The 25,735-nt window shown below is 35.1% G+C and overlaps 1 protein-coding gene across 2 annotated transcripts; it reads left to right on the forward strand.

The window, feature by feature from the left end:
• Nucleotides 1–1,042: 1,042 nt before the first annotated feature.
• LOC18425028 (protein argonaute PNH1) lies at nucleotides 1,043–10,532 on the forward strand. Of its 2 annotated transcripts, XM_006829599.4 has the most exons (22): nucleotides 1,043–1,553; nucleotides 1,830–2,038; nucleotides 2,469–2,618; nucleotides 2,716–2,849; nucleotides 3,027–3,136; nucleotides 3,472–3,578; nucleotides 4,113–4,251; nucleotides 4,364–4,480; nucleotides 4,833–4,940; nucleotides 5,056–5,127; nucleotides 5,245–5,367; nucleotides 5,561–5,720; nucleotides 5,852–5,973; nucleotides 6,286–6,423; nucleotides 6,836–6,978; nucleotides 7,534–7,596; nucleotides 8,265–8,328; nucleotides 8,682–8,817; nucleotides 9,139–9,212; nucleotides 9,511–9,605; nucleotides 9,954–9,985; nucleotides 10,275–10,532. In XM_006829599.4, the coding sequence occupies exons 1-22, from the start codon at nucleotides 1,104–1,106 to the stop codon at nucleotides 10,433–10,435; spliced, it is 2,907 nt and encodes a 968-aa protein (XP_006829662.1). In that variant the 5' UTR covers nucleotides 1,043–1,103; the 3' UTR covers nucleotides 10,436–10,532. The 2 variants fall into 2 exon arrangements, with proteins under 2 accessions (XP_006829662.1, XP_020517517.1); XM_020661858.2 differs by lacking the exons at nucleotides 8,265–8,328; nucleotides 8,682–8,817; nucleotides 9,139–9,212; ... (1 more) ...; nucleotides 9,954–9,985; nucleotides 10,275–10,532 and adding an exon at nucleotides 7,871–8,098.
• Nucleotides 10,533–25,735: the final 15,203 nt, after the last annotated feature.

The raw sequence follows: 25,735 nt of genomic DNA on the forward strand, positions 1-25,735 counted from the left end.
TATTACCACACCTCCAAATATCCCTCACTTTCTCTAAAACTTGAGCCTCTCTCTCCTCTGAACAGAAGGCAAACCTCTCTCGAACACTAGCTTTGAGGGGCTTTTTAACTTTTGACAGAGCCGTAAGAGAGCGTGAAAGGATTCAATGAGCTTTATCTTTTGTCTCGTGCATTATTTTTCTCTCCCATCATAATGTAAGCTTTCCCTCTCTAACCAGCCAGGTAGCAGCCGTTACCAGCTTCTATTTTTGCCTATACTTCTGTGGTTTTATAACTCAGAAAAAAAAAATCTGATACTTCCTCTGTTTTATCAGAGAGTTTGCAAAAAATGGCAAAAGAGCACCTCATCCCATCCCAACCGCCTGTCTCTTTGGCCAAAATTGACGTCTGTCTCTCTCTTTCTCTCTCATCTTTTTGAAAATTTATTTCCTCTCACTACACATGCACCTTGGCACCTTCATTTTTTTATCATCATTTCTTCCTGGTACTAGTTCTATTCATGCTTCCTTTATTCTCTGGTTCATGAATTCAGTTCCATTCTAACCAGGCTTCAAAAATCTCTCTCTCTCTCTCTCTCTCTCTCTCTCTCTGTCTTTTTCTCTGGCGTCCAGGGCCCAACCATTTAATATCACTTAATGGGTTTTATTCCTTTTGTCCAAGTAACAGCATGTTTCTAGCTGTTAACATCTTTCTCTCTCTTGGTTCTCTTTTCACTTTATTAAATTTCAGTTGATGGGAGGTTATGAATTAAATGATGTACTAATGTTCTTCTGTATTTCTTTTCCTGTTTTAATATGGGTGCCGTAAAACTCTGAAAACATGTGTGAGATAAGTGTGAATGGATCATAATGATATAAATTCAAAATTCTCAGAGATCTCCTTTAAAGCGTGGTTCACTAACTGTTGTGTACAAGCTATTCAGTAGTTATGGTAATAGTAATGGTGGTTCAGGCTTATTGGGTTTTTTAAGGACTTGCTAAAACTATCTCTCTTTTGTTGTTCCATGCAGGTTTAGTGAGGCTTTCTTTGGATGAAACCAGTTGAAAAAGGGCAAAAATTTACCAAAAGTTGTATTTTTTTGTATCTTGATTTCTTTTAAGAAAGATGCCTCATAGACAAATGAAGGAGAGCACAGAGCAACATTTTATATCCAAAAAACCTCTTCATAACTCCATGAATCAACAAACAACAATTCAAGAGGTAGCCAACTGTAAAACCCAAGAAACGCAACTGGAGAAAACCCAAAACTCCGTTCCTCAAGTGAACAGTAGAGGGAAAAGAAGGGCAAGAGGGAGAGTGAAAGCTTTGAAAGGGGATTCATTCATGCACACAGAAACTGGTGTTGATGGGAATAAGCAATCTTCTTTGTCAATTATGGTTCCAAGGAAGGAATCACAGAATGGGTTTTATCAAAATAGCACCAACAGTCAGGCTTCTGGGCGAGCTTTGAGTTTTCCTCGGCGTCCTGGCTATGGTCAAATGGGTGTGAAATGTATAGTAAAGGCTAACCATTTCCTTGCTGAGTTACCAGATAAGGACTTGAACCATTATGATGTAAGTGATGATTTTCTTGTGTTTTTTGTTTACTTGTTGATATTATAGTTGAATTTGAGTTGTGGTATGCATAGATCTTGTGGTGTTATCTGTCTTAGTATTTGATTTGGAAATTTCCAAGCATTGATTCTTATGTGAGAATGTGTATTTCGCTTTGAAATTGGGAATTCCTGCTTACAAATTGTTATGATTTTGTGTGTACAGCTTATGTGATGGGCTTTGAATTTGAAAAATGGTGAAATGGGTCACTGAGATTTCCATTATTCCTTTTTTCAGGTGACCATCACTCCTGAAGTGAGCTCCAAATCTGTGAACAAAGCCATCATAGCACAGTTGGTGAAACTTTACAGGGAGTCAGATTTGGGCATGAGATTTCCTGCTTATGATGGAAAAAAAAGCTTATACACAGCTGGGTTGCTTCCTTTCACTTCAAAGGAGTTTAACATAAAGTTAGATGATGAAGATGATGGAATGGGTGGTGTTAGGTGGGTATGAGGAACACAAAGATCTTTTGTTTTTCTCAATACTTTCTGTGATTGACTCCTTTCTCTGTGAGACTATGGCTGCTAGTATATTAAATTCTTTTATTTATTGAGAGCCCAAGATGCATGCATGCCTACTTCATAGTATCTCACTCAACTAATTTATCAGATTCTGTTGTCTTTTCTTCCTTTTCATCTGATTTATTATCACAAGTCTTTTATTTGTGAATGTTCACTGTCCAAGTCATACTTGCCTACAGTTACTCTTGTTAATGGAAATGAATGATTGGAACCCCCAAATGTTGAAAATATTCTTGGCTTTTAAATTCACAAAGATTCATTTGGCCCTTTTCCTATACATTTGCAGTGTTTTTCACTGTCTAGGTTAATTAGTAAAGCAATTCTTTGATTGAATATCCAATTTCTATTACAGGAAAGGAAAAGAGTTCAAAGTGGCTATTAAATTTGTTGCTCGAGCCGACTTGCACCATCTACGTGAATTTCTATCTGGTAGGCGATCCGATACTCCTCAGGAAGCTCTTAAAGTTCTTGATGTTGTCTTAAGGGAACTATCAAGTCAAAGGTATGGTTTTCTAAGCTTGAGACTTTTTAGTGGCAAGTGTTCCATAGACTGATAGGATTACTTCTCTCATATGTTACTATGATGCATGTGCCTTCAGGTATTATCCAGTAGGGAGGTCGTTCTATTCTCCTAATCTGCGAAGGCCACAGAGGCTTGGAGATGGATTGGAATCGTGGTGTGGCTTTTACCAGAGCATTAGGCCTACCCAGATGGGCTTGTCACTTAATATTGGTGAGAAATCCAAATGCATATATTTTGGATATAAATATTTTAGGTTGAATGTCTGTAAAACCCTTCCAATATGATTAAAAACTTGACTGTTATTTAGCATTATCAAGAATCACATTTAGAGGTGCAGTTTTTTCTCTTAGCAGCTTCACTAATTCGTTGTCATGCCTTAATATCCAGACATGTCTTCTACGGCTTTCATTGAACCACTCCCTGTGGTGGATTTTGTCGCTCAACTTTTGAAGAAGGATGTCTTGTCGAGGCCGTTGTCTGACGCCGACCGCATAAAGGTATCATATCTTGCACTATAGCAAAAAGATATGCCCCGCTTTGCTTACTCATCATTCACATCAGTTAGTTGCAAACTTGCTTCGACCTGTGCAGTTTGACTTCAATTTTTTTTGCTTGTCATTGTCATCAAAATAGGGAAATTCTTATTTATTACTCAAGATAGTTTTCTGAGCCATTTTTTAGATGCATCCTTTTAGACTTGACAATCTGCAATAGTGTGTGCAATATTTTTAATCCAATCTGGATCATTGTTCAAATGATTTGTGTTATAGTTAATATATAAAAATTTGTTCGATACTTTATTCATCCTTCCAATTGTTTTTATCATGGCTAGATCAAGAAGGCGCTCAGAGGTGTAAAAGTTGAAGTTACACATAGAGGAAGTGTGCGCCGAAAATACAGAGTTTCGGGATTGACAACACAACCTACGAGAGAGCTAAGGTGTGGATTATTTTTTTCCACAGTGCCTTATAACCCGGGATTCCATATCTGCTTCGCCAACCTTCAATTGAGTGTTTTTTTAAACTATTCAATTCTCCATTAGAATATTACTTCCTCATCAAAATTTTTTCTGAGGCATCAATGTTGTTCATTATGGAAAAAGTTTTGACACTTTCTCCTTTTTGTTCGTACATTACATGGAGGGTCCTGTTTTGAATTATTTATTTTCTTTTTGATTGGTCATGTCAAATATGAATTGCTAGGAACCCACCATCTCTGGAAAACTTTTGAGATTGCCTAAGTCTTCAGGAATTGTAAAACTGGCCCTTGCAGCATAGTGTAATTTTTTGATTAATGGTACAGAAATGTCATAAATTCACTTCATGCATTTAAACTTCATATCGTAGTACATTAATAATGAATTTTTCAAGATCTTGATTGTTTTCGACTGTTTGCTACTGATATTTTACTTGGTTCTATGATAATTGTCTTCCTTTATTATTCTTATGAATTTGAACGTTTCCACACCAACAGGTTTCCAGTCGATGATCAGTCAAACATGAAATCAGTGATTGAATACTTCCAAGAAATGTATGGATTTACAATTAAGCATACTCATCTCCCTTGCCTTCAGGTTGGAAACCAGAAAAAAGCAAATTATTTACCGATGGAGGTATCGCCCTTCTTCATTAAGGCTGCTTCCATGAAGTATGTCCACATCGTGGACTGAATTTTACCTCTACTTTTCCATCTCCACTTCTTACCATAATCGTTTGCTCATGCAGGCATGCAAAATTGTAGAGGGACAGAGATACACGAAGAGGTTGAATGAGAGGCAGATTACTGCCCTGTTGAAGGTTACTTGCCAGAGACCTAAAGATCAAGAAACCGACATTTTGCAGGTTGCAGTTCAATTTGAGTTCTTCCTTCTTGTATTCCATTGTGTAATATTTGGTTTACTTGTTAGACTAATCAATGTACACTATTGGAGATTAGAATTTTTTTCTCGAGACTGCTTTAGTAGGATCGCTTATTTTGCAGTTCTTTATGTACAGTCCATTGAGTTTATACTTCAGCTTTCATCTTGGAAGAATGCGATTTCATAAGTTCATAATGAAATTGTATCTGTTAAAAAGGGATACCTCCATTCTATAGTTCAGTTCATTTATTGTAATGGCTTTACTGTATTGTGTGGTGGTTCCACAAGATGGGAAACACATGTTCCTATTCCAATTTTCTGTGTATCTCTTTTAGACAGTTCATCACAATGCATATGATCAAGATCCCTATGCGAAGGAATTTGGCCTCGATATCAGTGACAAACTTGCTTCAGTTGAAGCGCGAGTGCTTCCTGCACCTTGGGTAATGTTCTAATGACCAGATGTACCATTTGAAATCTAGTGAATTATGTTACGTTAGTAGTGTACTCTTAGACTAAAATCCACTTTTTTATTCACTTCTTATTTTATTATTGTAGCTTAAATACCATGACACTGGTAAGGAAAAGAACTGTCTACCACAAGTTGGGCAATGGAATATGATGAACAAGGTACATATACTCTCTTCCCTCAAGTCTGTTTTAGCATGCAGTTTTCCTTTCTCTCGTTAAACTACGGAGAGCTATATTTTTTGTTTATATTGCTTTTTCCTGCTTAAATTACTGCAGAAAATGATAAATGGCAGCACGGTGAATCACTGGGCCTGTATCAATTTTTCCCGAGGGGTTCAAGAAAGCACCGCTCGTGGCTTTTGCCAAGAACTAGCACAGATGTGTCAAATATCTGGCATGGTGAGATTTCTCAGCTCGCAATCCGTTGTTTTGTTGTGTTTTGATGCACAATACTCTGCTTCGTTAATGATCCTTTCATTGACAACTTCCATGTGGTACATTTTATTAGCAGATTTTGTTTTGATGCATAGATTCACGATTCATGGGTACAAGAAATGTGTTGTTACGACTTAATTTTCTTTTATGGCTGTAGGAATTCAATCCTGAACCGGTGATTCCTGTCTATTCTGCCAGACCTGAACAAGTTGAAAAGGCTTTAAAGCATGTCTATAATGCGGCCATGAATAAACTTAAGGGCCAAGAGTTAGAGTTGCTTGTAGCCATTCTTCCTGACAACAATGGTTCATTGTATGGTATGTGATGTCTTGAACCTCTAAGTTTTCTGTTCATTTCTCTCCTTGGATTTATAGTTGCCTAAATGCATACTATTGTAACCTTAACGGGAGGAATTTTTTATGGTAATGAAGTTTTCTTTGTTGTTCAGGGGATCTTAAACGGATCTGCGAGACTGATCTGGGTTTAATATCTCAATGCTGTTTAACAAAGCATGTATTCAAGATAAGCAAACAGTACCTAGCTAATGTTTCGTTAAAGATCAATGTTAAGGTAAATTGATACCCTGTTCTCGGTGAGGTATACTGTCACCCATTGGGCTATGGAAATTCCTTCCCTTCAAATGATGAGTGATGATGGAGAGCGAGAGAGAGTGGGATCCACAGAAAAGGACATGATCCCATTGGTGTGTCCCATTCTCTTTAACCGTCCATTTTTTCATCAAAAAACAATGCTCTCGATACACTTGTTTTCTCCGTAGTTCATTGAATTATTTTATACTATTTCATCTTTGTCTTTTTGTTGTAACTTGCTCTTGATTCCCTTATTTTCATTGTTCATATTATGTATACTTTTTTGTCACAGATGGGTGGAAGAAATACAGTTCTTTTGGATGCTGTAAGTTGGAGAATCCCTTTGGTCAGTGATATACCGACTATTATCTTTGGGGCAGATGTAACTCACCCAGAGACTGGAGAAGACTCCAGCCCTTCAATTGCAGCTGTATGATGCATTGTCTTTGTTTCTTTGTGATTAATGTACCTAAAGCAGAGAAATTAACAATCCAATGGACCATGGTTGAAACCATAGTCCATTGGGTCATGACAGTCATGTATGGATAGTGAGAGTGGGACCAGGAATGGCCTCTGGGCCTGGGTGGTACGGGTTGCAGGATTTCACATCATGACATCTAGAGTTCCATTCCAACCAAGGTCCCAAGTTAACATTAATGAAAAAAAAAGAGAGATAGAGAAGGGGACATGCTGGAAATTACATGTCTCTAATGGCGATAACTTCTCTTTCTTCATCACCATCCATCATTTTATTGGTTGGGTTTTCCCTAGTTCATATAGTTATTTTATATCCCTAGTCAAAGCATTGCCACTGATGAGGCAAAGTAATGCTGATGATACAGGTTGTAGCTTCCCAGGACTGGCCAGAAGTTACGAAATATGCAGGCCTGGTTTGTGCTCAGGCTCATAGACAGGAGCTTATACAAGATTTGTACAAGACATGGCATGACCCAGTGAGGGGAACAGTAGCTGGAGGCATGATCAGGTTTGTTTATAAATAAAATATCGGCTCACTTCAATAACTTCCCACTATAAATTTTGAAGCTTCAAAATGATGTATCTTAGTAAAAAGCTTACCTTGAGAAAACAATCCCAAAAGAAGAAAAAAATAAATGGAAGCAGGCCCCTAAGAATCTAAGATAGAAGGAAGAATCCTACACTTGTTATAATTACAGACTGGTCCTCTCACTTTTGATGTGTGAGAGAGGGAGAGGGTCCCACAATGGCCTCATTGAATCTTCTGTCTGTGGCAGTATGTGCCGCATCCTCTTCATACAGGGGCTAGCATGGTGATGATATGATTCATGATTGATGTGACACTGAACTTGGCTTACACATACATAGTGATGAAAGTTTCATTAAAATCTAACGGAAATCATAAAATTCTAAAGATGTGATATAATGGTGAAAGTTTTCATTTTCAGTGGTTGTCTCTTCTCTAATTTTCTGAAAACGGAGTCGTTTAGTGTTTCAGTTATGATGGATTGTTACTGCTTTTGGAGATACTCCCCTAACTCTCCTAAGTGCCCACATACTGCAGGGAACTCTTAATTTCATTTAGGAAGGCCACAGGACAAAAGCCAATGAGGATAATATTCTACAGGTATAACTAATTTGCATGCTGTGTTCTTAATCATTTAGAGAAATATAAAGGAAAACTTTTTCTCGTGTCCCTGGCTGAATGTGTCCCCTGGATTTTCTATGGATTTAGGATCCAAAGAACCTCCCAAATCTCTGCAAGTCCATTTAACATCAATTTGTTGAATTTCGAGTTTCTAAATATTTGATGATCTCTGAAAAATTGAAATGAACGATCCAAAATAGAAAAATGGAGCAAGCTGGACCAGTTTTAAGGCTTGAGATTATTTTTTTGTCAGATTCATGATCGTGGAGGTCCTGATGATAGATCTACAGAGTTTTGGATTGTCAATCCATCTCTAAGATGGATTTAGGAAGAGTGGAGACATGCAGCCAGGGCTCACCTTAATATAACTATGGACTCTGGATAAAATGTAGTCCATGGGCTCATCATCATCCATCAGAATGATAGGCAGTGATAGAGAGGGAGTGGGACATGCTCGTAACTCTATGTGTCCCCAATGGTGGTGCATACTCTTTCTCTTCATCACCGTCTGTTTCAATAGATGATTGTGACTTGGTAGACTATGGTGGAAACATGGTCTATAACACAATACTCCAAAGGATTCTAGAGTATTTCCCGTTCTGGTTTATCTTTTGTGGGGTTAAATGAAATGATATCCATTTGTTCAGGGATGGTGTGAGTGAAGGGCAATTTTATCAAGTATTGCTATATGAGTTGGATGCCATTCGAAAGGTTGGTTTGTATTCCTGTACTATTTAATTGCCTGTCCAAGCAGGGGATTGTTTTAGTATTCATCAAACAATTATAGACTATGATAAATGATACTCTAATGATAAGCCCGCCATCTGTTCCTGCTGGTGAATGGTTGGTTATCAACTGAAGTCTAAATGTTCTCGTGGGCCCAACTCCAGTTAATCATATATTAGTGGGAACAGGTGGTGGATCTAACATTGGAATACCATCTATTGCAGACCATTGGGCTATGGTCATTTTCCCTAGTATTTTACCCTGCCATAACTTCACTATATTATTCCAGTTATATGGGCTTCATATCCTAATATATGTTGTCAACCTCTTAAATCCAGGCCTGTGAATCCTTGGAGCCAAATTATCAGCCTCCGGTGACATTTGTGGTGGTCCAAAAGCGACACCATACTAGACTCTTTGCCAACAACCATAAGGACAGAAGCAGCACTGACAGAAGTGGCAACATTTTACCTGGTGAAAGTTCATTTTCTTTTTTTCCTCAGATCTCATGCATCGTTATCTTGATTGCTTGTGTATCTCCTGAAAGTGGTTCTACGTGGAAAACGTAAAAATTGAATCGTTGTGATACTTTATGACTCAGAGATATTTTCATCAAGTATTTTAAACTTCGCCAAAGAAAAAGAGAAAAAAAAGAAGATGAGTTTTAGATTGAAAGGAAGTTATAGAAAGCGATTAATTGTTGCGTTTCTCTGGTACTTTTTATTGATTTTGATTGTTGCATAATCATTGTTGTTTCCAAACTTGCAAATTGAAAGTTTTCTGTTTCATTTCCAGGCACTGTAGTGGACTCAAAAATATGTCATCCTACCGAGTTTGATTTCTATTTATGCAGTCATGCTGGAATTCAGGTATGATGATGACGGTGATTCCATGATTGATCATGCATGCATTCTGAACCCTTTCCTTCTCGTTTTTTTTTATCATGTCGATGATGATAGTAGTGATATGTTTGGAGAACTTGCTTGTGATTGCGTTCTCTACTATTTTCTTTTATGTTGATGCTGATGACATTATTCAACATTGTGGTCGTGTTTGTGTTGTCAACATTTTCTTTCATTTTATTTTTGTTGGATGTGATGGTGATGAAATGATTGTATGACGTGGTTATACATGTGGATCTCTAATCATCAATTTGTCATGTTGTAGGGAACAAGTCGGCCGGCTCATTACCATGTGCTGTGGGACGAGAACAATTTCACTGCTGATGGAATGCAGTCTTTAACGAACAATCTTTGTTATACGTAAGCTTTCATAACATACATTCTTATAGTTTCATTACCATTACTGGTACCACTACAGAGCACTGCAACTGTACTTTTTGTAATGGTTTGTATAAGTGCTTGCACTTGGGTTACCTACAGTTTGCTTTCTCCTAGCCGACCATCGTATGTTGAAAATTGCGATTGGGGCATGTGGTTCCTCTGCTCAAAGTCTTTCCAAAAGAAGAATGTTACTCACCAACCATGTATTTTCACATCCAATATTTCGTTAGGTGCTGGCAAGCTATGGGAAACTTAAGTCGTAGCATAAAAAGCTTTATTTATGGTTTTTATGTTATGACAACCGGCTCCTATCTGTTGATTTTGCAGGTATGCGCGATGCACTAGATCAGTTTCAGTGGGTAAGCTTCCGTGTTCTCCCTCTCCCTCTCACACAAACACACAAGTGTGTGATGCTTCATATGGACATACTTTACATGAAATTATAAGTTATAAATCAATAATAAGTAATATTTTTAGAAAAATAAAATGTTGAAATTAGAATTTATGTGTATAATGTTCATAGATGTCTACTTTCAAATTCTTCTTAATATTTATTTTTTAATTTTCTCTCTTTTATTAGAAAATTTCTTGAAAGAAACAAAAAAAATGAAAATCTCCTTGGATGTTATTGTATTGTTGTGTTCTCAGTTCCTCCTGCATACTATGCACACTTGGCTGCATTTCGAGCAAGGTTTTACATGGAGCCTGAGGTCTCGGACGCTCGAAGCACGAGACCAGTTGAAGGATCGGCTGTTCGTCCTCTTCCAGCATTGAAAGAGAAAGTGAAGAGGGTCATGTTCTACTGCTGAAAGCCATGCAAATTTGTGTACATGAATATAAGCCTGTATTTATTGTAGAGTTAGAACAATGTACCACAGTTTTCAAGGGTGTGTTTTTACGGGAGCAGACGTTCTCTCTCTCTCTTTTCTCTCTCTCCCTCTCTCTCTCTTTTCTGTCTCTCCCTCTCTCTCTCTCACTGTTATTTTCTATTGTTCCCATGCATGGTGAAAATTTGCGTTTGTGGTTTTCCTGTTATTTTCTCCTACCCGTCCTCTCTCTCTCTCTCTTCGTGTTCTTTTCTATGCCAGTATCATCAAGAAGCCCAGTTTTTTATTAGGAATATAAACAACGTATTTGTTTGAAAATTTGTTAAAAAGTTTGCTAGAACATCCAGCTTCAGAGGGAAAAAAGCAACTTCGAGGTTTTAGCTTGTAGTTGTCAAACAAGCCCTAAGATGCTCCGGAATTGGGCAGATTCAGCTACCGACTTTCCAAACATTTCAGCCAACAGTGTAGGTGGCAAAATCAAATTCTGTTCCCATTAAAGCATAATTATTTCAAGGGTGAGGTTGGTATAAGGTTGCCTCCTTATATTATAGTATGGTGCACCAATAAAATTTACTTAGAGATGCCACTTCAAGATCTCTTTTTATTCTCGGTTATAGAATTCCAAATTTTAAAAATAGTGTAGATTGTGGGGATCAAGAGTTACTTGAAAATCTGAAAATCTTGAAAATAGACAGTCCAAATAACTTGTATAAGATATACTATGTTTTGGATTTGGAAATATGTTTTTCTTCAAGTTCATGCATCTCATGGTCGAGATGATAAGTTCGACGGTTCTCGCCAAAACTCTCCACTAGAGGATTTTTGAGGTCATTGTTGTACTAAAAAGATGCAAAACCTTAGCAATCTCCTAATGAATGATGTATTCTTTTTAAACCTAATCCATGTCTTACTTCTTTCCTGACTATCATTGATGGTTATGCTTGGGTTTTTTCTACCTCCAAAACAAACTTGCCTTGATTATGTTGAACTAATATTACTTTCGTGGTTTGTTTTGGTCCAACAAAATAAGAGAGAGCGAGGGGGGACGAGAGAGAGAGAGAAGCTGTTCAAGATAATAGGCAACACAATATTTTTATAATTACAGGTTTGTAAATATGCTCTCTTTCATAATAATCAGTTTTCTTCACAAATATAACATTGCTCATGCTGCAGTTATTTTTTACTCACCTATCAACAAGTGGGACTCTAATCATTAACAATAAGACCAGAAATGACCCATTTCAATGAGACATCTAAAAATGGTACGAAAGGCAGCTATGAAAGCATTAAAGTTTAAACATAAATACATGAGTTTCTACTGAGTTCCAGGTAAGGACGCGGTTTTCATGCGGCCAGCCTGCATATGGATTTGGCAATAAATATATTTTTAAATATATTTTGATCCTAATTTTGTAGAGAAATATATAATCTTTAACAAGAAAATCATGAATGGACGAATAAATAAATTTGAAAACTAGAAATAATAATTATATGAAGAAAATATTCGGACTATTAGTTACAATTGTTTTTAGATAGACCACCTATTTGCATCCATCATTAAGATGAATGCTCTATACCTCTGGACCGTATATTGTAGAAATGCAGTCTAGCTCGCATGAAACAATTGTTCTTCAGGTAAAGGACTGCATGTCTTAAAGCAAAAAGACATTGCATGAATCTTTTTGTTATAAAAACCATTATTAGTAACCTATTAGACATGATAAATAATTGTGGGAGTGAAAATTTTGCCAATTATTGAACTCTAAGGGCCGTTTGGGTATCTGGAAATCTATTACATGATAATTGATTACGAGGAAATATGAATTTCCACCGTTTGGGTACACTTTATACTAACGAAATGGGGGAAGACGGGTGGTGAAAGGTGAAAAATCTATTATACACGGGTAATCTTTAGAAATTTTTCGCGTGCCACTCTATCTCAGCTTAATAAAATGCCAACTCACTTAATCGGTTTCCTCTCTCTAAGCACGTCACCTCTCTCTTGAATCCTAATCGGTTTCCTCTCTCTAAACACGTCACCTCTCTCTTGAACCCTAATAAGTAGTTTGCATAAGGTGCTCTATCTCTTTTAAGGGCCTTTCTTCTCATCTTTATTTTATTTTTTTAAAGCCCTTTTTATATTTAAGCCCCTTCCTCTCTCATATGTACTTTTTCCATTCTCCCTATCAATGAGAAATTACACATCACAATTATAATAAAAAATTTCACCCAACGTAAGAAATTACACAACACAAAATTTCACCCAACATAATCCCCATATGAGATTAGTAAAAGCTCAATTGAAATTATTTGAAGACACATCCAACATAAACTTTCCCCATTTTTTAACTTGTACCATAAATGTTTTTAATTTGGTATCATAAATTTATTGTTTATTTGAAATTATATAGATAGACATTTGAAAGACTTCTATAAAAAATAAATAAAAATAATATTTATCATAATAAAAACATGTTATTCCAATCATATTATTTCAATGCAATGGTTTAAAAAACGGATCGGTGACCCGGATCGGGCTTCCAAAAAACCGATCCGGATCGACGAATCGGCGATCCGGATCGGGAATCGGGTGAATCGGTCAGAATAAAGCTTAAAAAAATTTCGAAAAAATTATTAAAATTCATTATAAATATTGCTTTTTAAGAATTCAATAAAAAATGAGGGTACTCCATTAAGAATTTTCATGTTTTTGAATGAATATGCGAATATTGATATGTTCTTTCCCTGCATGAACCGCCATTCAGCATTTAATTTACAGTATTTCGTGCTCATCCCTACACTGTTGCTGTTGGGACTCGATATGTGAATAATATGGCTGGGATAGGGTGGCCTCAGAATCATCATCTCTCTCATTTTCTCTTTGAATAACATGGATTAAAAGAAAAAAATAACAAATTTTCAAAAAAATCGATCATGGATTAAAAAAAAAATCACAAATTTTCAAAAAATTCTATCATGGATTACAAAAAAAAAATTCGATCATGGATTAAAAAAAAAAAATCACAAATTTTCAAAAAATTCAATCATGGATTACATAAAATTCGATCATGGATTACGTAAAATTCGATCATGGATTACATAAAATTCGATCATGGATTACATAAAATTCGATCATGGATTACAAAAAAAAACAAACAAACAAAAAACAAAAAATTCAATCGTGGATTACAAAAAAAGAAAAAAACAGTTCGATCATGGATTACAAAAAATTCAATCATGGATTACAAAAAACTCTATCATGGGTTACAAAAAAAGCAAAAAACAAAAAATTCAATCATGGATTACAAAAAAAAAAACAAACATTTCGATCATGGATTACAAAAAAAAAACAAACATTTCGATCATGTATTACAAAACATTCGATCATGGATTACAAAAAATTCTATCATGGGTTACAAAAAAAAAAAAAAAAAAAAAAAAAATCGATCATGGATTACAAGAAAAGAAAACAAACATTTCGATCATGGATTACAAAAAATTCTATTATGGGTTACAAAAAACCAAAAAATTCGATCATGGATTACAAAAAAACAAAAACAATTCGATCATGGATTACAAAAAAATCGATCAAGTATTACAAAAAAATCTATCATGGATTACAAAAAAATCTATCATGGATTACAAAAAAAAAAAAAAAAAAAAAAAAAAAAAAAAAAAAAAAAAATTTTACGGACTCGCCGATTCCGTACAGTGAATCGGCGATTCACTGTACAGAATCGTCCGGTTCTCTCTAGAACGGGACGATTTCCGATTTTTTAGGCGATCCGGTCCCCTTTTCACGATTTTCGAGTCGAACCGGGCGAGTCCGGTTCGACTCGGCGTTTTTTAAAACACTGTTTCAATGACTTATCATGTTGAAACCAAAGTCTAATCATATTAGAAGACATGTGATTCCATGTAAGTGCTAAAGGCATACAAAATAAGTAAGAAAATTCATGATGATGATTTTAGAATGGTATGAGTTATAATTAGAAAATCTTTTTGGAATGGTGATGATGTTATTATTAGAAAATCTTTTTGGAATGATGTGATGATGACTTGAATTCTACATTTTAGTGGAATTTTGTGACAAAAAAAAAAAAGAAATGATAGTTTATAAGCAAGTGCTCGTAAAATGTTGGTAATGCATTTCTCATATTTCTTCCAAACATAGCGAAACAGTAGCTATATATTTCTCAGGTTGCATCTAAATAGTACCCAAACAGTAACAATCTATTTGTAGGTAATGTATTACACAGTCATGTATTACGTCAATAATATATTTCATAGACAATCTATTTCCAGGTATCCAAATGGCCTCTAAGATTCTGTGTTGGTGACCGACATGTGTTTACATATTCTTCATAGTGTCACATGCGTATCTTCGGAGAGACAAACATAAGTAATAGAGAAAGATTTGATCTTCAAAATCATAAGGATAACCATCACATGAATTAGAGATGAAATAAGAAAGGAGGTACAGACAAGATAACTTTTATCTTACCATATTATGCTGACAGTGTTGTTTAATCCTTCGCCTTTCATTGTTCGACAAGTACGAACATTATATTGCATCCTGCCTTCTTTGGCAATGGCTTTTCCCATCGTGCTTTATATCTTGCAGTTGAAGGGTGGCCATTTGTCTTTGAGTATCATGAAAACAAAATCACACTTCGAGCTATCTACACTTCTCCTTGACTCCCATGTTCAAATGCTTCCTTGTAACTTTCCTTACCAATGGGACATGCCTCTGAAGGCTTTATCTGTTTCTGCATCGATTGCAATTTCTCGTAGTTTCCGTAAACCCGATATTACCGCATCATAAGGAACTCTAGATTTGGCCCCAATATCTTCATATTCAATGGCTTCACAACGTATACCATTGTACCATGTTTTTAAAGAGTTTCAGTAAGTACCTTGCATTATATTTCTCTGTTCATCCATATACCTCTGCTTTGTAGTCTTGCTGGTTTTATACATTCTCACCAAGACATGGTAAAAATAGCTTCACATAGTCTAACAGAGCAGAGAATTCATACTTCAACGATGTTAACTTCAAAGATTAACATATGATTATCTGGTAAATCTATTTATCTTGCTCTTTTACAAGAATTTTGAAAGAGATTAGGGATTATAATTCAAGGTTCTCTCTTCTCTCAACTTTTGAACTCAAGTAGGGTTTTTATAAGTGACAGTCGAATGATTTTAATTGTATTTGTAGTAAAAAGGATTCTACAGCTTGAAGCTTTTATAAAGTACCGAATTAATTAGGGTTGTCTACCTAAGGTTTTCTTAAGATAAGGGTTTTCCTCTTAAAACTTTTGCACCAAATTTTTTGAAATTAGGGTGTTTGAGTGATTGAACTTTGGGTTTTACATGACAGCCTGCATTATCTTTGATACAGTTAGGTTTGTCCTTTGAACGTATACTTTAATTAGGTGTTTTAGTGGTTTAACTTTGGGTTTTACATGACAGCCTTCATTATCTTTGATACGGTTAGGTTTTTCCTTTGAATGTATAATTTAATTATATTGATTTGTAATATTGCATATGACATAAGTGTTTATATTCAAAGTGGGATTTTTGAATTAAGGTTTTCTCTCAAAATTAGGCCTTTCGAATTGGGTTGTCTTTGAAATTAGGGTTTGCTCTAAAATTAGGTTTTACATAGCTTGAGATTAGGATATTACCTTGACATTATTCAATTATGTATGAAATAGCTTGAAATTATGATTTAAGAAAGACATCCTTTTATTAATCAAATTTTATGGCATAAAAACAAAAAAAATGAAGCTTCAGGGTTTATAAAGCTTCAAATTTATTAGGGTTTCAACTTAAAGCTTTTATATGATAGAGACATTTTCCTATGCAACCTTTAAACCTTCAATTATCTAAGAAAGTTTCAGGTTTTTTCTACCATATTACTTAATTTAATTAACCTGATTCACAATATTGTAGGTTTTTTCTTTTGAAACTGTCATTTACATTTTTCGTATTAGCATTTCCCTTTAAAATTAGTCTTTTTTTTTTTTTTTTAATGAAATTAGGTTTTACATAGCTTCAATTTATATTTTACTCTGAAATCATTTGGTTATTTATAGAATAGTTTGAGAGGATTTTAAGGGAAAAGCTTTAGGGTTTCTCTTTAAAATTTTATAATTCAAAGTATTTTATCATTTTTATCCATAATTAGGGTTTTTTGGATTCGACTTTTAAGTCTTTTTATTTATTTCTCTCTCTCTTTTTTTTTTTTCCTGACTAAGTTGCCTAAATGTCAAAACCGTTGCATTATATCATTACTATATATATATATATATATATATATATATATATATAGAAAAGTAATGATATTATGCAACCGTTGTATAGTAATATGATGCAAAAAGGTTTAAAACAATCTTATGACCATTTATTTGATCCAAAATTTGAAATATACACTCTTTTAATTCTAATGAACAATCATAAAAAAAGAAAAAATTGAAAACACAACTTAGAAAGTATTTTTTTAGCCCAATTAATATAGACTGTTCATTTTGGTGAGATGCTTAGATCTAGGCCTTAGAAAGATTTTTTTCATTTCCAATTTTTTTGGATGGCTTTATTATCATTAGATGAACAATTTTAAAAAATAAAAATTTGATCTTGAGTTTATAAAGGCTAAGATTTTGAAATTCACAAAATGAATGGTCTAGATTTATTTTTAGAGATGACTCATTTTGACCATATCTAGGGTTCAAATTTAACTTTTTTTTTTTTGAAGATTGATTATTGAGATGAAGAGAGTGTGTGTACAAAATTTGGGGTCATACAAATACAACAAACATGATTTTCTAGAAGTGTCGTTGCATTATACTATGATACAACCATTGCATTGGATCATTGCTCTCTCTCTCTCTCTCTATATATATATATATATATATATATATATATATATATATGAGAAGCCCTTGAGAAATGAGTCATTGTATATCCATAAAAATTGTTTATGCTTAGCCCTACAACATACTGAGGGGCATCTTTGAGATAAGTGCTTTCGATGACTGAACCAACTTCACTTATTTATTCTCCTTTGAGTACATCATATTTTTCTTTGTTAGATATATTCATAGGCTCGAGCTCATTTAGGTTCAAATCAACATCTTGATTCTCCATTTCTATTTTGATAAGAACATTATATATCCTTACTGCCTCAAAACTAACTTCTTTCCTTTCATTTTGCTCTTCATCAGATATAAGAGCTTCATCAAAGATGAGATCATTTTGGAATGTTATTTCCAATTGTGAATCCAAACATACTGGTAATTCATCAAACTTAACTGGATCACTCTTCCGACCATAAGACTCTCGATGCAAAACATGCACATGAAACACATATTTTCGAAAATAGTGCTCGACTCACTACCATCATCATAGTGGTCAGGGTTAAATTTTGCTCCAAGCATTGGGTTAGATCGTCTATACGTTCTCAAATTTCTGATCTTTATGCCTCAGAAGTCCCACTCTTACTGGATCGTCTTATTCCTGGTATCCGGTTGTAGATCAAATCTACGAGCCATGATGCCTATCGACGAACGCCACAATCCACAAGAATTTATTGACGCTTTGATACCACCTAACATAATTGACATTTATTGATGACTAACACCCGACAAAAAGAACCGCATTTTAGGAGAGAGAAACAAAAAGTTAAGAAGAAATGAGTAAGAAGATATAAACATACAAATCCGAGTCCTCCGTTACATGCCCACAAACACATGGGGAAAAAAAGAAAATACCCACAAAGGGTCACTCTCTCTCTCTCTCTCTACATGATAAATAAAATATTACTTTTTTTATTCACATCAAGCTTCACCCCTACATTGCACGCCTCCTTCACCCTTTTAAAACTTTCCTTCTTCCTAAATATTACTCTTAAAAAACTTATCCCTTATCTTCAAACAATAAGCAATGTCCTTTATTAAGTAGGACCAAGCTTGCACGTCCTTATCATATAGGACCAAGCTTCCAAATGAAAATACAAACTTTATGAAAGTAACTCATATAAAAATAAGCGGACTTATCTTTCATGAAAAAAAAAAAAAAAAAATCTAAAACATAGATTGAACTAAACAAAAACAAAACCTATACTAACACTATTTCTAAAAAATAAACTTAATAAAATAAAAATAAAAACACACTCATAAAAATTAAAGTAATTAAGTTTACAAACATTTGAGAATAATAAAAAATACAGAATCCATTTGATCTTGATCTGCATCAAGCATAGACTTGATTCTTTCTACAATAGTGCAATTCATCTTTTCTGCTACATCATTATGCTGAAGGGTATTGGAAAGAGTTTTCTCATGTCTGATATTTTGTAGTATTCCATGAACATGTTCAAAATATATTCTTCTACTATTATTATATCTGGGTGAATATACTTGAAAGGCTTTCTATTTTAAATTCAACTTTAGCATGAAATTTTCGAAAAAAATCTCAAAGACTTTGTCTTTGGTTTTCATAGCATATGTCACCCTTTGCTAAAAATATCATTAATGAATGTTTCAAAATAAGATGTTTCGAAATAAGAGGCACCACCAAAAGTTTTAACTTCATGGGACCATATATATCAGAATAAACCAACTTTAGGATATTTCTTTTTCTTTAAACAACGAATGCAATGATTTATTGGCGTATCTTTCAAGCTAGGGAGAATAATTTGTTGCCATCTTCTTGGTCATGTGACCAAGCTCCTCATGTCATAGGTCAGCGGATGAATTTTTCTAGCTAGGGAGAATAATTTGTTGCCATCTTCTTGGTCATGTGACCAAGCTCCTTATGTCATAGGTCAGCGGATGAATTTTTCTTCATGTTATTTACTTCATCTATGCATGCATTTGCATATTGAAAAAAATGCAACATTTCTTTCCTCTTGCCCCTAGAGTACTAAAGTGATTATTATAGCCTTTTTCATCAAATTTCCCACCAGAAATCAAATTAAGGCATAGATTTAGCCTTACATTCTTGAGAACAAATTTGCAATTAACAATGCTCTCAACACCCATAATTTTTTATGTCATTGTTTCCCATCATTCCAACCCCATAGTATTCTAACTTGTAGGGTATAGAGAAATCCTTTTGTGGAGTGGGATGATAGGAAGCACCGATATCTTAATCTGTGTATTGATGTACAAGACCGAGGCAAGCCTTATCACAAGCTAAGAAAGTAAGATTGTCACCATTAATCGTAACTACAACAATTTTCATATTTTCTTGTTTTTCTTCAGCTTTTCCTTCATATTTTTCTTTCTTAAACTTCCAAAATTTCTTTTTTATGTGTCTAGGCTTGCCTCATAATAGCAATTTATTCCCTTCCATGATTTGGACCTACTCTTGATCTTTCACGATCGTGACGTTTCCTGTTTGTACTTGTCCATCTATTTTCTATAACAAAAGCATGTGAATGAGAGGAACCCAATGATTTTTTTTTTTGTTTCCTCATTTAATAAACTATTTGGAGAAAAATGAAAAAATAAGATTCATGTAGCTAACGTAAATAATTGAGATAAAGCTTGGAAGATGATGATAATGATGATTCAATAAACTACTTGTAAATTGACTTATCATTATCTGCTACAAACTTGCTAGAGATACAACCAAAGTCTCCCAATTGTCATGTAAGGAATTGTGGAGCACCATGCCTTGTAACTCGTCCTCTAACACCATCTTCATAGAAGAGATGTGATTCACTGTGTTCTGCGTCTTCCAATTAACTAGCTTTCAAATCAGGAAAATTTTGTTGCCCGTTGTCATTGTTTAATACAACCCTTCTAACTTCTTCGGTAGAGAATATAATGAAGTTTCATTTGACACATAATAGAACATACTATCATCTAACAATCGTTACATGTACCAAATAGCTTTTCGTCTAGCTTCTTCCAGTCCTCGTCTTTAATCTCTTTTGTTGTGGCTTCATTACCCTCAACTTCTTTTTTTTTTTTTTGAAACCAGGGGTAAGAAGCATAATTCATTCATTACCCTCAACTAGAGTGTATAGATCTTTGTAATATCGAACCTCCTCCCTTTTAGGCTTTCAAATCAACCAATTATTTTAGGTTAGGCTACTTATCCTGATTGTGTTTGCTTCTTTGATTCACGCATGATTCTTTTTTTATTTTATCTTTTTCTTTCAAAAACAAAATAAATCCGTTAGCAAAGGCCCTAATACCACATGTTGGGAGTTGTTTGGAAGCCTAGCCTTCCAGTCTATGTGTGAATAAAATAAAAAATAACAAATCAAACTTCAAAGAAATAACATGTAAAATTAAAACGAATTACAAACCAACCAGCCACCAAGATTTACGTGGAAAAACCTTCAAATGGAGTAAAAAACTATAGTGCACCATATATAAAATCTACTATGCAGAAAAATAATTACAATCATTCTTTCCAGGTAGATTAACAATAACTTGAGGATTTCGGAAAAAAAACATAGGAAAATATAAGTTTATCTGGGATTAATTTCATTCTTCATCCCATTCTCAAAAGAGGAGTCAACACTTCATTCTAAACCTTGTTGGAGATTCTTGGGTTTATGTGGCCTTTAAAGGCCTTATGAGTGTGTAATGAAAACCATTTATTATAGTGGAACATAAATTCAGTGGGAGTGTGGTCCCTTGAGGACCATACTAAACAAATGATGTTTGCAGATACCGGATTGCGCTTGACGATCTAGGCCAGTCCGTTGGAAAACCCAAGGTACCTACCTGGGCATAAAAAATAAACTGAGAAGGGTTTTTGGGTTAACCCTTGATGAGGTCGGAGCTTATGCCTAAATGAGTGAACCGAGGGATTGTGTGACCCTTGTGTGTGATGGTAGGCCTATAGAGACGATGGCTAAATCCTCATCCATGATCCATCACACGGCATGCATATAGATAGATCGTTCGAAAAAGTCAGATATCTAACTTTAGGTGAAGCGTATGCATGTGCGAGATATACCCCTATGCGCCATAGAGCTGTGGTCGCATCAGGTCATGACGATCTTGACTTATCTCTAGAGAAGGACCTGTAATCCACAGATTGAGATTGCGACTCATTGGTTCATCGACCAGGCTTTGGTGACCTGCTAATGAGCCTTTACTTGGACTGTGGGTCATGAGAAATACTAGGTCGGTTCGATAAAGCAAGTGTGATCTGTAGTCCACAATTGAAGGTGGAGTACCCCGTAATCGTTGATAAAATTCCAGAACCATATGGATCCACTTCCCTTCATATGAATTTACTTATGGTCATTTTATTATAGAAATTATTTTAGATTTATTGTTTGAATTTTTATGAATCTTTCAATATTTTATTTATGATTTTTGGAATAATAAATATGAAGTTATTGATTTTACAATTTATATAAAATTCAAATAATGTTTAAATAAAATTTTCATGGGGTCCCATAGTGCACATGGGCTCACCATGTGGCAAATGGGTGGGGGGCCACATATGCCACATATGGGTGGCACACCCCACCCATTGCTCCCTTTGTTATTACTTTGATATCAAGTTTTGTATTTTTTTTGGAAAGTCTATCTTATAAGCATATGGTCAAATATTGTTTGGGAAATATTGACCATATCTTATCTTGATTATTGAAAGAATATCTTGACTTGATATTATTAAAATATTCTTATGAAAATATGAGATGAATTATGCAATTTTATGGAATGCATGATATTTTAATAGATTTAACTTATTTAAATATATTGATGGGAAAAATGGTTTAAAGAAAGGGGGATAATGGTTCATGCACCTTCCATAATGTTGATGACCCATTTATGGAATGGATGGCTTAGATCTTTCACCCCACAAGTCATCTTGATCAACGGTATATATTCAATCTCAAGAAAGATACAAACTATGGGAAACCTTAAAAAAATCCTAGACCTAAATTTCGCTATAAATAGGGGTGCTCTCCCCCCATCTCTACGCACCTCTCTCTCTACCATAACCTTGCTCTCTCCTATAAACTCTCTCTCTCTCTTCCCTAAGGGCCACACCCCTCTCTCTACTCTTTGGTTTTCTCTCTCTACTCTCTCTCTCTCTCCTAAAAAGACCTTAGGGAACATACCTCAACATAGAGATTCTCTCTCTCTCATGATCTAATCTAAAGGTTGGGAAAATTAGTGTTTGAGCCTAATTATTTTGGAGTTAGGGTTTTGTAGAGATTTAAGGGTGGTTATCCAGTTTGGCCGAAATTAGTTTTCTCGGTTCGAGATTAATGCTAGACCATTGATCCTGTGTCATTGGATGTGGTGACTCGGTGTGGGGTGTAGAAAGCCCAGTTGAGGTAATCTCCGACATCTTTTCTTTTATTTGTTAGTTCTTTGATTTTATATTCTCAAGTATAGTATTAGATTGTATGAATGACATCAAGTAGTTGAGATTTATTTTATTGATGTGTTATTTATTTTTGAAATTTCTATTGTTTGTAATAAGACCATCTGTGAGCGATCTTGTTGTCAAAATTATAAGGGGTGATTATTATCATTTAAAAAAAAAATTGTATTTCCCTTGTAAAAGATCACATAGGTCTTTATTTCATTGGTATCAGAGCTAGTTTTACTTGATTGCCATTAGGAGACTTTTATTATTTTTGCTTGAGAATGGAAATATAATAGCTGCTCGTACCTTCATCTCTGAAATCGTGAAAACCGAAAGGTTTGATGGAACTAACTTTGCTTCATAGAAAAGAAAAATCAAATTTGTGCTCTATGAAGAAAACTTGCATGAGGTACTCTTCAATGACCAACCTCGTCGTCCAACTGACGACTCATCTCAAATAATTAAAGATGAGTACGCCAATTTAAAGAGGAAGAACTTGAGATGCAAACACATTCTTTTATGTGTCATGACTGACTCGTATGCTTCTAAGCATAAGTCAATCTATACTGCAAGTGAGATTTTTGATAAACTTGAAAGAGAGTATGTTGAACCGTCTCTCATGAAGCAAACTATGGCTATGAGAAGGTATAATGATTTAAAAATGATAGAAGGTACCAAATTTGCAGATCATGTGTACGTGTTTCGTACGCTAGTTAAAGATTTGGAAGATACAGGCATGGAACCCAATAATGAATTCTCTTTCTAATTCATGAGAGACTTTCATATCTTCCATCTCTGTTAGAAGAAAGGTACCAAGATTGGAGGAACTCATCACGACCATCAAATCTGAAGAAGAAAGGAGGAATTCAAGGCAAACCCCAAAGAATGCTGTGCATATGGTAAAATCTCAACCATCTTTTAAATTTAAGATAAGAAAGTGAAGAAATACTTTTGAGAAGAAAATATATTTCAAAAGAAGAGATTTTGGAAATAAGGGAGCAAAGAGAGAGACTCGAACTTGTTTTATTTGCAAGAAGGTGGGCCACATAGCCAATAGTTGTCAGTTCAACAAATCTGGTGGAACTAACAGGGAATTGGCATGTGTAGTTTTCGAGTCCATGTTAATTGATCTCAAGGGAGCTTCATGGTGTCTTGACTCGGGAGCTACAGCCTATGTTACAAATACCAAAGAAGGTTACCATTCTTTCACTCCTATAGAGCCAAGAAAACATCATATTTATATGGGAAGAAATCAGAAGACTAATGTACTTGAAGTTGGAGATTTTGAGCTGAAACTGAAAAGTGGGAGCACCTTGACCCTAAAACAAGCACTTTATGCTCCTGATATGAGGAAGTGCTTGGTTTCGGTTCCTAAGATGTCTATGACTGGATTCATAACCACTTTGAAAGTGGTGGTCAAGAAGGGGAAAGATGTGATCATGACTAGATGACTTGTAGACGGGCTATTTACTATGAAAATAAAAGAGAACGTTGCTTATGTCTCGTCCCCTAATGAATTAGATGTTACCCTATGGCATATGAGGTTAAGACACATTAATGTCAAATGAATGGAAAGATTAAAAAGGGACGCGATTCTTCAAAATTATAAGGGAGATTTATCGAAAGTGTGCGAGTCTTGTGTGCAAGGAAAACTAATAAGAAAAAATACCAACAGGGCAAAAAGAGCTACTAACGTATTGGAAATAATTCGTAGTGACATATGTGGACCTATAAATGTGATCACCAAAAGTGGAAAAAGATATTTTATCTCTTTTATAGACGACCACTGGCGATATGACCATGTGTACCTCATTCATGCAAAATCAGAAGCCCTAGAAAAATTCAAAGAATATAAGGCCCAAGTAGAGAATCAAACCAATCTGAAAATTAAAGTCCTTAGAATCGATAGAGGAGAAGAATATTCATTTGACCTTTTCAAAGAATTGTGCATTGAATATGGGATCATCCATCAGTACACCATGCCTTATACTCCTGAACAAAATGGTGTAACTGAGAGAAAGAATAAGACCTTAGTAGAAATGGTAAGGTATATGATGGGGCATGCAAATCTCTCATTGAAGTTTTGGGGAGAAGCCGTATTAACGGCATGTTACATCATTAACTGGACTCCCACAAAAGCTGCCCCACTTACTCCTCACAAAATTTTCACAGGTCGTACTCCCTCCCTTGAACACCTGAAAGTTTGGGGTTGCGCAACCCATGTCCTTATCCCACATCAAAATAGAACCAAATTACAATCCAAAACTGTCAAATCCATTTTCATTGGTTACCCGAATCATGGTAAAGGGTATCGATTCTACAACATTGAAACTAGTACGGTTGTTGAAAGCCGCGATGCTCACTTCTTTAAGGAAGAGTTCCTTGAAGCAAGAGTGAGTAGAAAACAAGCCAACTTTTATGAGGAAGCCAAAAATAAGGATGTAGTTTGAGACCCTGAACTGAAAACTTTTAAACCACCGCAACCTGTTTCTGAACTCCCTAAAGAAAGTAAACCTTTACCTGAACCAAGATGAGGTAATTGAGTCAGTAGATCACCTCTTTACCTAGAACATTTTGTCCACCTTGGAGAACATTTTGATAAGGTTGGGGAAGATCTAGATTCAGAACCTAGAACTCACCGTGAAGCCTTGACCTATCCTGAAAGGGAAGACTGGGTAGAAGCCATAAAAGATGAGTATGCTTCCATTAACCGAAATCATGTATGGGAATTAGTACCACTACCTGAAAAACGTAAGGCCATTGGTTGTGATTGGATTTTCAAGAAAAAGTTGAACTCTTAAGGGAAAATAGAAAAATACAAAGCTAGGTTGGTTGCAAAGGGTTTTACCCAGAAAAAAGGTATAGATTATGAAGAAACTTTTTCTCTTGTTGCCAAATTTCCATCCATCCGAATCCTTATAGCTA

Source organism: Amborella trichopoda, chromosome 5, assembly GCF_054954075.1.
Source record: "Amborella trichopoda isolate Santa Cruz 75 chromosome 5, AtrichopodaSantaCruz75HAP2 v2.0, whole genome shotgun sequence".
NCBI classification, from domain to species: domain Eukaryota; kingdom Viridiplantae; phylum Streptophyta; class Magnoliopsida; order Amborellales; family Amborellaceae; genus Amborella; species Amborella trichopoda.

What these genes read in the sequence shown, in the direction of transcription:
- LOC18425028 (XM_006829599.4), top strand. Translation starts at nt 1,104, where the DNA reads ATGCCTCATAGACAAATGAAGGAGAGCACAGAGCAACATTTTATATCC. An exon ending in TGTGTCAAATATCTGGCATG is followed by an intron (nt 5,368 to 5,560) that starts GTGAGATTTCTC and finishes TTATGGCTGTAG; the next exon opens with GAATTCAATCCTGAACCGGT. An exon ending in CACTAGATCAGTTTCAGTGG is followed by an intron (nt 9,986 to 10,274) that starts GTAAGCTTCCGT and finishes TTGTGTTCTCAG; the next exon opens with TTCCTCCTGCATACTATGCA.